This window comes from Prinia subflava, assembly GCF_021018805.1.
Source record: "Prinia subflava isolate CZ2003 ecotype Zambia chromosome W unlocalized genomic scaffold, Cam_Psub_1.2 scaffold_54_NEW, whole genome shotgun sequence".
NCBI classification, from domain to species: Eukaryota; Metazoa; Chordata; class Aves; order Passeriformes; family Cisticolidae; genus Prinia; species Prinia subflava.
Genome location: NW_026960619.1, coordinates 70,549 through 83,570, shown reverse-complemented (window position 1 = coordinate 83,570; position 13,022 = coordinate 70,549). Strand labels below are relative to the sequence as shown.

Below are 13,022 nucleotides of genomic sequence, written 5' to 3'. Positions count from 1 at the left end.
CTGGACTTCCCAATGCTGCAGAACTCCATGTACATCCCTGTGAGGAGGAGGTGGAACAGAGGGGCATCAGAGGAGAACAAACTGTGCGGGACTACTTGAAGAAATAGTCACATCTTTCTATTCTCAGAAAATCTCACAGCAAGCAGAGTCAGCTTTACAGCTTCTGTTACTCACAAAGCCTGACAAGGGACTGTAGAACACTCCAGGATAAAGACAAATATTTCTGACCAACTACAGCTAATATTGAGATAATGTCCTTTGGAAAGACTTCAAACTTGTAACACTACATAACTCAAAACATGGCCTGAGAAAAGACTGCATTTTGAAAGATTTGCTTTTACCTTTCTTAATTTCCTTGTCTTTCAGCCTACTGTTCTACAGGAATGTTTTTCTTTAACTAATGAAAACAAAAAACTTTAAAAGATTGCTCCTTAAACAAATGTATAGAAAAGGATGGAGATAGATTTTACATAAATAGAAACGTATATGTATGTATACACACCCTCAATACATACCAGTAAATTACTGCAACAAAGCTGCCAGCTAAACTTCTAATATGGTAGAAATTAAGATTTTTAACACTATTAACATTCCTGAGCAAAAACACCCATTGTTATTCCTTGTTGTTTCACAGATCTTTTACTGAAATGGAAAAAAGATTTGAAAGACGCCTGCATGAATAACTGGTATTCTTTTTGTAAAATAAATACTGGTTTCCATGGGAAGCCATGTCTGTTGGGCAGCAGATGGTAACAACACAATAGACAGTATATGAACTCCATCATCACCTCTCCAAAGATAATACCTGTAAGTGGACAAATCAGGCAGAGAATGTCTTGCTCTTTCCCTCCCTAAGCCCAGTTCCACAGACAAAAGCAGCAACAAGTACAAGCACAGGCACATGCCAGCTCCAGTCCCGCCAGTGTGACTAAGAGCACCAGCACGAGTGTGACAACACAAGCCCTCTGCACTGCTTCCAAGTACATCATTTCACCAGCCCAGCAGAACCACATAGCCTGAGGCCTTCAGGAAATCTCTCCTCCTCTCTTATTCAACCTTGTGCCATCACTGTATGTGTTTATACACATCTGTATGCACACACAGAAAGTCACACAGTCTGGCTCCAAAAAGACCTCAGGAGGTCATCCAGTCTGACCACCTGCTCAGAAGCCCCAAATAAAAAACACTATAGCATCATTTTTGCCAGCATACTTTTTTTTTTAAAATGTAATTTTTGCCAGTTGTTGTGTCAAGCATTCTGCCAATCTGGCTTATATAACCTCTTTCCTTTGATTCCAATAAACACATGTTTCCAAAGCAATGTCCTGGTTGTGTTCTGCTACAAGACTGACTTGGTGACTCATCTTTTCACCTTTGACCCTGTCATGTACCTGTTCTTCAAATTCTGAATTCTCCCTTTAAAACAAACTTAAAACATACTGAATATGTAACTTCCAAGATTATACAGAAATCTAATAACATAGACCAAATTAGAAGAAACAGTGTGTCAGGCTGTGTCTGGATCAGTCAGCGCAGGACAGCTCTTTTACAGAAACAGGTCTTCTGAAAACGTCATTAATGAATTTCATTCAAAGGTACTGAATACAATTAAATGAAAAAACAAAACTTCAAAGAATCTTGGACAGAGACCAAACTAATATTTTGATTCTATCAAAATCAAGCACCTAACATCCTCTAGGATTCCTAAAGCAACTATTTTAACAGTCTTGTGAGATTTCTTTTAAGTAGTCTGTCAGTGTGAGAACATACATTCTCTTGTCTTAACAGTATTTCTAAAACCTGACTGAGAAATGCTGTTACACTATGAGGACTTTTGAGCATCTCCCAGGCTTTACCTGGAACAGAAGTTACCTTAGAATTGTAGCACTGCTACAGAGCAGCTCACCTACACTTACACCTACATTACCCAAATATACATTAAAGATATAATAATTAGTTCAAAGGTTTTTATAAAAGTTTGGTAAGAGAAGACCATAGAGTGTTTACTCATGTTTTTCAAGCAACCACTACTATGGCAGTCTAACAGGTCCTGGTATATTTGGAAGCCATCAGAATTACCTGTGTTTAAAAGACTCTCATTTCAAGCAATTCCATTTGCAGGCATTTACCTATTCTCAGATAATAAAGTACCTCTTAAATTTTCCTTCTATTCAGACCCCCCAAAAATAAAATTAAGAGGGAGTAAGACTGACAATCTTGATAGGCTACAGTACTTCTTAAGAGTAATGTTTTAATCAACAGATACATTCTTCTTTATCTCTTCCCATACACTATCTGCATGTAGTTTCAGATATTTTATATATATATATATATACACACACTAATTATATACCATGCATATTAATTCATGTAACAATATTTATTCACATAAATTATATATATTTTCATATTTTACCTGCATAAGGAAAGTTACTCACAGAAAAAGTGCCATAGGTGTGTGTGTGTATACATAAAAATTTAAATAGCTTGAAGTTAATGAAGGCACAGGTGCAGATCCATTATTACTTACAAAGAATAAGAAAAATGAACCTGCTGACATTCAAGACAAGGGTGGAACCTATAGACATCTCTTTTTCTCCATCTTGAACACATACACACTTGTTTTCAGCTATTTTGGCAAGTAAATAAACTCTGATGCTGCCCTGCAGTCCTGTTCAAGACTAAGACATCAGGATTTGATTATATTTACTGGAACTGTATGATACATATGCAGAGAAAATTATTTTAACAACAAAAAAACTCAATTTGATTTTATCAAACTTCTACATTGTCTACAAGTTTTTCTACTCAGTGGGTAGTAAGAACTAGATCCGAGTTTTGCTGTCCTTAAATGGGGCCTGACCTCTGTTACACCCTTTATGAAATATCTCTCTTATCTGACAAGGCCAAGACTCATTGCCATTTTTAGTGAAAACCTAGGGAACGTCATATAAAAGCAAAAACAGCAACCAAAAACATATGTGGCTTTGTTTTCATCAAGTTAGCCATAAGACAAGCTGCTTGAAAATTTATATGACTATCAAAACTCTAAAATCAGCATTCAAATCCACCTATTGTAAGATTTTTAAGGAAAGAATTACCTTCATATTCAAACCATCTCTGACCTGTGACAGATGTGAGCTGTCAATTGTACGTTAAACTGAAAATGGAAACCACTGAAGTCACTTCATCTATTCTTAGCTTTTCTTTCACACAACATAAAGCAGCTTAGGAAAAAGCATAAATAAGCACAAAAAAAGACTAATACCATATGTCCCAAAGATTAGCTCTTTGACACAAGGCAATTAAAAAAAATTACACCAATTATTTATAAAGAGTACTCTGCACTGAGGAAAGGAAACAAAGAAAAATTTCCCATGACAGTGAGTTTCTCTATGACTGATATTCTGCACATCCTACAGTTCAAATGGAGTCCCACTTGGCTTCTATGTATCAATACCTTTTAACTACCTAGTATATTTTTAAAACGTCCTCAAACCACTGCATACAGCTGCATAATCTCTAGTCTGTTCACACCTCTGAGGAGCACAGCCTATTAAAAAAATAAGAGAAATTAAGGCAGGGGGGACACACAAATTACATGACTGAGTCTTTACTGTAGTGGTGTGTTAATGAGTTCTTTATATTTTATAAGTTTTTCTAAGTTCTTTGTAAGATGGTTTGTTCCTTGTACCCCCCATTTTGCCTTCCTGATAGTTGTCCCTGGTAATCCCCCAGTAACTGTTAGGTGTCAATCCTTTCCCCCCCTCCTCCCTGGAGCCTGTCTGTTATCTCAGAGCCCTGCCTCAGAGCTAGAAAGTTCTGTGAGGGGCTTCGAGTGATAGGCTAGGTTAAGGGAAAAACCCCTCCTCTCCTTTCTGTGTGGTCCTCGTTTGTGTCAGTTACTTTCCTAGCCCCTTCTGTATTGAACCTAATTGGTTGTATCCTCCTCACCGCCCTCTGTACCGGCCCCCCATAAAAGGGGGTCCCAAAAAGCTAAAAGTGGCTCGGTCAGAGCGAGTTCTTGGCAGGTGGGCAGGCTCTGCCTGACCCCTCAAATAAACCCCCTTGGACTTACTCGGCCGGCTCCTCCCTTTATTCTCTGCCGTTGTCTGCCCCCTGCCACCTGTGCCCTCGATGTTTCGTTGGAACCAAGACCCACTGGATCGGCTTGGCTTGCGCTGCTTGCCAGCCATACCTGCTGCTTGCCGCGGTGCCTGAGCTAGCCTGGGCAGGGCGGGACCGTGTTCTGCAAGGCACCAGCGACACTTTATTATGATTTGAAAAAAATGTGAGTGGCTGAATGTTTTCTAGCTAGAAGCACAGATATCCTGAAATGGAGATAGAAATCAGTTCAAGACATCAACAGGTTCTGGTGTCCCAGTGTTTCAACTAACTGTTGTGCATTTATTAAGAGTTCAACAAACTGATCTTTCACAAGTTTCATCTTCTCTGTTGAACAGTGCGGGACAAGTGACTGCTGAATGAGTAACTAACCCACCTCAATGAACTAACCTGAATCAGAAGTCAGAACATAAAGGACTAGTGCAATTTTTCATTGCTAAAGAACATTTGTAACCTCTCTATTTTAAGAACTGCTTTGAAAAACACTCTGCAGAGAGATTTCAAAGGCCATATCTAATAGGAATATGGAAAAATAACCATTTATGGGCTGCAGCCTACTTTTAGCAGTGTGCCTTTCCTTTCAGCACCAGCCTGCTTATCAGTACAAAAACAATTTTTTTTTATTCTTGCCACACCCATTTAAAGGAATAACCATGTCAGAACTCTGCCAGCAATAACCTACATCATTACAGCATTTCAACTATTTTCCTAATATTTAAATACAGCTAAGTGGCAACTGCTACATAAATTTGACAGGCCATCTCACTCTAAAACCATTTTAGCATTTCTTCTGTGTAAGTTAGGATTTTATACACAGACTTCCCTCCTGTACATAAGATCAGAATTATACTACAAGCTAGCTAGAACACAAATGACAACAAAATCTAGGTTTTTAACTTGCCAATTCATAAACTAAAAAGTAGTAAAAAGACCTCTAGTATGACACGTTAGTACTTTTGCTACATCTCTCCACTGAAGAAGTCATTACTTATTTTTAGACCAAACAAAACTAAAGTGAGGCACAAACATGCTAGTTGAAAAGGATGGCTCCAAACCACAGTGTGGGTGGGTTTAAAGAGCAAGCCACAAGTTTAGTTACCACAGATAAGTCTCCAGGCATAGTGACTGCCTGCAATGAACATACCAGTCTACTAGAATCCTACATTTCTGTCCTCTCCCCAAGGCTAGAGGACCACAAGCTTGAAAGCTGTACTCTCCTCTTGAACACTGGCCCTTGATCATATTGATGATACTGGACCTGAAGCTACAAAAAGCACACAATGAAAAATCAGAAATACAACTCCAAAACGAGCTACAAAGAAAGAAATCTCTGCTACCAGAACCAACCTGCCCATTTCAGGGAGCTCCTTTTTCAATTAATTTGCAGCTCATTCATAGCATAGCAAAGCATCTCATTACATAAAAGGCAAGGGGAAGGGGGAGGGGAGGAAAAGAAACACCCTGGAGAAAAAAAAAAATCAGATTCTTCTTGCCAACTAGGCTAGAATAAAGCTGTACAGGAATGTAAAAATGTTCTTGCTATAACCAGCTGCCAGATAATACCTTCCTAGGTGAAAGATCAACAGCAAGAACATTTTGCTCCCCTCATAATTCTCTATGGTTTTAACTGATCTACATCAGTAGAAATTCAGTCTTTTTTACTCAGTGTTTTACATTTACGCACGGTACAACACTCATGGTCACTTCAAGCTGTACACTGTTCTTATTATTCTGCATTCAGCTTCCAACACAGAAGCCTCCACTGAAACACAACTTGACATCTAGCAAAGCACAGACACCCTCTGATCCTCACCCAGTCAACATTATTCAGATATTCAAAACATATAACAGTATTCAGTTGAGAGGAAAGCCTGCAAAAGACTGGGAGCAGGAGGAAACTGGAAAAAAAACCCATTCTCCAGGACTGAACACATGGTTCTTGAATTCTGGTTCATGTAAACAGTGAAGCTACTCTGGGCTCTCAGACTCCCCCTTTCCAAGGCTCAAGTGTGAAACCTGCAGATTTCTGCACATTTCTCATTCCTTTTTTCCTTCACTGATGCAGCGAGAATTCATGCAGAACCATGACAGACCTTGCCACAAAGCTTTTTCAGATATGCTGCCTCAATCAAGACCATTCAAATCCAGACTTCAGCAACATAAACTTGGCTACACACTTCCAAAAATTGCAGTTCTGTGCAATTCTTCAGTTTTCCTTATGAAGAAGGAACTAAGTTGAAGCCATGCTCTTTCGTGAGCTATGGACCTAATCAATATAGCCCATCTCTGCAAAAACACATGCACAAAATGAGGAAGAATGAGACCAGCAAACTACTGCTACCTTGTCACTACCTGTATTAATAGTTTCTCTGATTCAGTTCTTTTTGCCAAATCTATTTGGCTAGCAATCCTCTGGCAGAGGAGATTTCAGTGAATGCCACCAGGTGGGCACCCTTCCTACGAGATTTAAGCTTCTCCTTTCAGAGCTAAGGAGTGTGCTCAGTGATCTTCATCTAATCAGCAGAACAGACATGTTCCAGAAGAACTGCAAGAAGTTTAAATTTAAAGAACAAATGACAGTTCTTTAAATAGAATAAATATCAGTGAGGCAGTATTAGGAAGGAATTTTATTTCCAATTATTGTAAGAAAGAAACAGCAGGATTTGGAACAGTGACTCCTGACGCGATAGATACCTCACCAACTCTTTATTTCTTCAAAGACAACATACAAGCAGACAATACAGCATGACAAAAAATATTTGTCACAAAAGCATTTCAAAACCAACTTTGTACTGTTCATCTCCAACCTCATCTCCTCAAAACCCATTTCTGAACCCTTCTGACAATTATTAAATTCAGTCCCTAAGAATAAATGAAAAAACAAAACAATAGTCTTATAATTTTCTAAAATTTCATGACTTCTAAATCTGAAGACAGTCACTAAAGAGAAAACAAGAGGTACTTTTACTACTGGTTCTAAAATTCAGCCTTTCACTTTTAGAGATGACTAAAAACTGAGGCTACTACTCTTGTCTATCTTCACTAATACATTTCACAGGTTTCATAGGACAAATGCTGTTGCAGAGGCACACTCAGTCATATATGCTTCCTGGTATACCACTGAGTTTCTATATATAAAGAAACATTCCTCTCTTCAAAATAAGTACCTAAATAAAAAATCGCAATATATTACTGAGCTATTGCTTGCTATACATTCTCCTTTTGGAGAAAAAGGGGAAAAGCAAAACAAAACTTTCATCGGGACTTGTAAAGCTGAGACACCGGAGTTCAAAAAGAGCCAGTGCAAATATATTCTATGTTAAAATCAGAATAAAATAACAATTATATACTTTTAAAAGCTAGAACTCTGTTTTCAGATGTAATGTTTTTACCTTTGGGGTAATATTATTCTCTGCTCAAAAGTGACAGTACAGAACAGCACAGAGATTAAGATGAATTGGTTTATGTGCTCTCTCCAGCTTCAGCTGATTTGCCTCAGAATTCCAAGTCAAAGCACTTAATGTGTCTATAAAATGGTAAAATATGCACAGAAAATACTACTACAGGACTGGACTTTTTCTTTTAACCCCGATAAAACCATCTGCTGAATTCCAGGTGATTATACCTGCACAGCTCCCATGTACCAAATACTTTTCAGAGCTCTGCCTACTCTCCTCCTTTGACACTAGTAAGACAGTACAAGGATGACCGAGCCCTACTTTTCTTGTCACCAGAGTAACTTACCACGAGGTATGAGAGGGAAGAACCAAGTTCAGCTAATAAAGCCTGAGCTGATTTAGCAATCTACTATTAGACACAATAGAGCCTGTAGGTCCTGCACAACCTGGAAAGGAACAACTGCAGTGTTGAATTCCACAAATAATTTAAAGCAGATCTGCTTCAAGCAGAAAAGAGGCTTGTTCTCCATAAGGCTTAAAATACTGTCTTCCTGCAGTCTACCTGCACTGTGGCTCAAAGTACCAATCAAGGAACTGAAATTGGAAAAAACACCACAGTCCACATCAACTTAATCATAAGACATCAGTTTTCTAGGCACTGTGGAAGTCTCCTGGTGTCCCACAAGTGCTAGACTTTGCAGTTTCCCTTAAGTAAGACATGTTTCTAAATAGAAAAAGTTTAAAGCCTTTTCAAATTCACTGTAGAAGCATCTGGATACAGCTCAGTTCCTAGGAGAGGAATAAATTAAAAGAACCTTGATTGGATCTTTCTTCAAAGGTTTAAGTTCCTCTAACATGCACTTTCTAAACATTTAAGTATTTTACAGTAACAGACTGATTGCTCTTAACAGAAGCCATATTCTTTTAACTTCAGTGCATAAGGTTTACTAGAAATCTGACACACTTCCAGACTAGCCTTAGGTACCACACATTTCCAGATGTGCACTAAGAGAAAATGTGGGTTTTTTCTAGGGCTATGAAAATGACCACTTACAAAATTAAACACTACTCATCCTTCTCTACACATCCAACTAGGGATTAACTGATCTGCGCTGAGCAGCCTTCAGGGAGGGACTCTCCAGCTGCCAGGCTCAGGCCGTTCAATAAGCAGTGCCCTATAGCCACTCTGTTAACTGGCAGCACAGAGAGCAAAGCTCACCTTGACATCCAAGCTTTCATTTAATTAAGCAATCCTTCAATTGTGAATCAGAGTACACTGCCTGACAGGTCACATGCTCCTGGCTGCTCCACTTTTAGAGGAAGTTAGGTTCTTTATTGCAAGATAGTGTGAATGCAAACAAAAACAGATGGAGAGCAGTTCTAAACAACCTTTCTGGGTGTGCTCAAAACTACTGTCATACAGGATCAGGAGATATCAACAAAGCCATGAGAAAGGAAACAGAAAGTGTTTAGATGAGTAGGATAGCAGAGATAACAGGACATAAAGCCCCAAACCAGGTTCCAAAGACACACATACTAACAAAAAGTACAAATGAGAAGAATCAATATTTCCAACAGTTAATAAATTAGTATTTCACAGACTTTAGGTTTTGCATGACAAATTAGAATAGGAAAAGGGTAAGTTTATACATTAAAACTCTACCAGCTAAAAAAGATATTTATTACTTGAGTGATGCTCCATCAAGTTTACAGACTAGTTTAGAAAATTTAAATGCTGACATATTGAAAAGTAGCCTCCCTGTCCACCTTAGAAAGGTTAATTGTTACTCACTCGCAAGTGAACAGTTTCCAACCTCTTATTTGTAAAGAGTTTTGGAGCATTGTGTGAGATGCTGCCAAGAACATAAGTTCATCAGAAACACATGAATCTCAAATGACTGACATCCTCAAAATGTTCGGATCACTTGAAACAAACAACCCTCTGAACTATGTATGTACTCTGTCTGCTGGGCAATACAAAAGCACTTAGGACTAATAATAAAGGGTACAACACCTTCTTCACTCCAGCTGTTTTCAGCACCTGGGCTGGCAAAGACAGGCAACATCTCTCTCGCAAGCTGTATCCAGAAATGTTCTGGAAGAGTTCAACTAGATTTCTTGAAGACAGTGCTGGTGAACAGGTTTCTCACTGTGAGATCTCAAAGCATTCCAGACTAAGAACTAGTTTAAATATTTTTATCACAAGGAACAAAGTTACTGTGACATTACTGAATAAAACCTCAAACCTGACAATCAAGCTCACTGCAAACTGTGCTTCCTGTAACCAGGACACCTTAACTGTGCTCACTATCCTTTCCATTTTCCATCTCATCTTGGATTCTGTGTAAAATGCCGTAATTTGGGGTATCATGTTCAGCTTCAGGGCACTCATTTTATACATACACTGAATACTTTGATTTTACTGAATGGGCTTAGACATTCAGCAGCTGGCTACTGCATCAAGTGGAGCCTTTCCAAAGGAGCAAGGAAAATGAATGTGTCTAGGAAGTTGTTTGCAGAGGCAAGAATTGTTAGGTATAAAATTTGGTTTTGTTAGGGACACAAGACAGGTTAAACAGAATGTAACCACTGCATAAACAAACAGCTCTGTAACTACTCATAAGGGCAACAGATAATACTACCTCTGGGTCTGCTACTGCTGCCAGGGGACTAAAGTAAGACTTCAAGTCCACCAAAATAACTCTGTGTGATTTTCTGTAATTTTCCATGTTTGAGGTTTTTTTAAAGGGGACCTGCCTCTTCATAAGATGAAAAATCTTAAAAGTCAAAAAAACTTCTGATATACTTTGGTGATAGAAACTGTCTTAAGCCTTGCTTTTGGAGTATGTGAATTACATAACATGTTTATTTCTGGATTTTTCTTGATATTTTTTGTATAATCAAATATAAAGGAGAGCATAAGATGACAAGCTGAAAACTTCAGGCTTGTGACATTCTCTGACAAATTCAGTTTCCAACTGTTATATTCAATAAAATCTTCCCTCAACAGATTACAGAACAAGAGGTTTGACATTACACTTTCCCACAGTGACAGTTTTAACATAACTATTACATCTTGCATCACAGAAGAACCTGTTTATTCCTTCTTCAATCACCACATATTTACTTTAACACTGAGCAGAAGCAGGCAGGCTTTTACCATCACTTAGATGATCCTGACTGAATAGTCCAGACAGGTTAAAAAAACCTAAAGGAAACAACTCTTCTACCTCAGACTGCCACGCAGTTGTGTTGATTTTATTTTTTTTTTAAATTAAAACACTCTATATTATGACTCTTCCAGAAGAAGGATGAGCAGATTAACATCACACCAAATTCTATTTCTTTGTATTCTGAGGGTTTCAGGACTTGTGTAATCATCTTCATAAAAAAAGATAACCAAGGAAAAAATGTGTTTTAATTCCATGCATCTGGATTTATCTAATAGTTTAAAAATGTTTTTAGCATACTGATATACGTTAAGGGCTGTGGGTTACACTAATAAGAATACTAGTGGGGATAAGGATGCTATTAGGATAAAGTTTATTGGTATAACAATGGAAAAACAGAACTTTAAACAATTTCAAGGTCCTTTTGTGATGGCAGTTACGGAAGACAGGACAGCAATACACTGAGTAGATATAAAAATAGGAAATTGTCAAACTAGAATGTTGAAACAGAAGTTTCCCAAATATAAACACACTAGAAACCCCAGAGGCTGTAAATAAAGAAGCTCAGATTAAAGCCTTTAACTCTTTTATCACAAAATTTCTTTAGAATGTTCTAATGCAACAGTTACTCTGACACAAGGGAACAAGTAGGCTGAGAAGACATGGCTTGTGTCCTCTTAGAGAAACAGAAAGTCAGTGAATGACCATAATTTAACAAATTTCAGAAAGCCTAGAAACTATTAGAGATGAGAAAGGTAAAATAAACCATAGCACTGTAACTGGCATAAATTAATATATAAATACTGTTTATACATCAATTCTACACTTTCTAGAAGTCATAAAGTTACCTGACCAAGAGATATATTAACTTTCTGTTCTGAAGCCTCCTGAACTCTCTACTGTATCTCTCACATACACAGATGTATCACAAATGTTTCTATATTATTTGAAGTGAAAAAACCCTCTGATGTTATACAGGTATGACTATCCCAGAAGTTAAAAGAATGCTCAAAACACTGACTGGGCTGCCAGTGTCTGACAAGCAAAAATCAACACTGAAATGAGCTGGGTTCTCAACTACTTTACACTGATAAAGATCTCTGGCCAAATTTATATTAGATTATCTAGTGGAGGAAGAATGAAGAGTCAGAGGTATTCCACCTTTCCTAGGAAAGTCAGTACCATACTAACTTGTTCGTTTTCTAAGCAGGTAACACAAACATGCAAAAATGACACTAGGCCTCATTCCCAGGCGAGGAGAGGTACAGGTTTCTGACAGACTATGTTCCCCAGTGCGCTGTCCCCACCAGACCTAGCAGATACCACCTTTCCATGAATCCCAAGGTCCTCCCGGAAGCTGCACTACAGGCCCAGCGCCAGGGGTAGTGGGGAAGTCCTACAGCAGGTCCGCCTGCCAGGGTGCCTGGTATGTCATTTACAGCGCACCCACACACCCTGCGATTAACTTCACTTCGTCTTTCATCAGTTTTAGAGGCTCTTACGAGCTCCTGGATGCGGCGCGGCCACCCCTGAACAAAGGGGGCAGGGAGAGGAATCCCTTCTCCCCTGCCGGGGTGCAGGTATGCGGCCCCCGAAGCCTCCCGTTACCTCGGAGCAGACTCTGCTTCCCTCCCTGCCTCCCTCGCTCCCCCGGCGAGCCGGCCGGCCCGGCCTCCTTCCACCTTGAACGCGGCCTCCCCGCGGCCCCGCTCCGCTTCGCCCACCCGCGGCCCGGCGGCGGCTCCGCCCGGTGCGGGCCGCAAAGGCCGCTTCCGGAGCCGGAGCCGGGCCCGTCGCCTCCATTTTGGGCCCGGTGTGGAGCTCACCTGCATGCCGGGCACTTGCACTGCCACGGGCGAGTGGGCCATGGCGGGCTGCGGCGGCCGGGCGGGCGCCGCCCGCTGCTCCCCGATCTCGGCCTCTTTCTCCTGGGCGGCGGCGGCGGGACCTGGAAGGACAAAGCGGCGGGGAAGGGGCGGCTTCAGCGCGGGCCGCGCTCCTTCCTTCCCTCCCCGCCCTGCCCGCCGCCGGCTCCTCACCTCGCGGCCGCGGGGCTGCGCTGTGCGAAGGGCGGGCGGGGGTCGCTAGCGCCGCTGTCCCCTGCCCGCCGGGCTCCCCGCAGCGGCCTTGCCCATGCCCCGTTCCCCGGTACCAGCGCGGGAGTGGCTGCTCGGGGCCCCCCGGGGTGGCGGCTCTTAGCGCGGCCGGGGCTGGCTTAGAGCGCCATGTCGGGCTCTGGATGCAGGCGGCAGCTGCTGAGCGGCGGCTGCTTCCGTCTCAGCTCCGGCCTCGGGGGCGGAGTTGCCGCACGGTCCTGGCGTCACGGCAC

At 40.8% G+C, this 13,022-nt stretch overlaps 1 protein-coding gene across 1 annotated transcript in view; it reads right to left on the bottom strand.

The window, feature by feature from the left end:
* LOC134565278 (serine/threonine-protein kinase 26) overlaps positions 1–13,022 on the bottom strand; it is a 26,629-nt gene extending 13,607 nt beyond the window's left edge. The window contains exons 1-2 of the mRNA XM_063424793.1: positions 12,733–13,022; positions 12,520–12,641 (exon numbers count right to left, since the gene is read on the bottom strand). Of these exons, the coding sequence (XP_063280863.1) occupies positions 12,520–12,561 (42 nt within the window). The 5' untranslated portion in view covers positions 12,562–12,641; positions 12,733–13,022. The remainder of the gene's footprint in view (positions 1–12,519; positions 12,642–12,732) is intronic.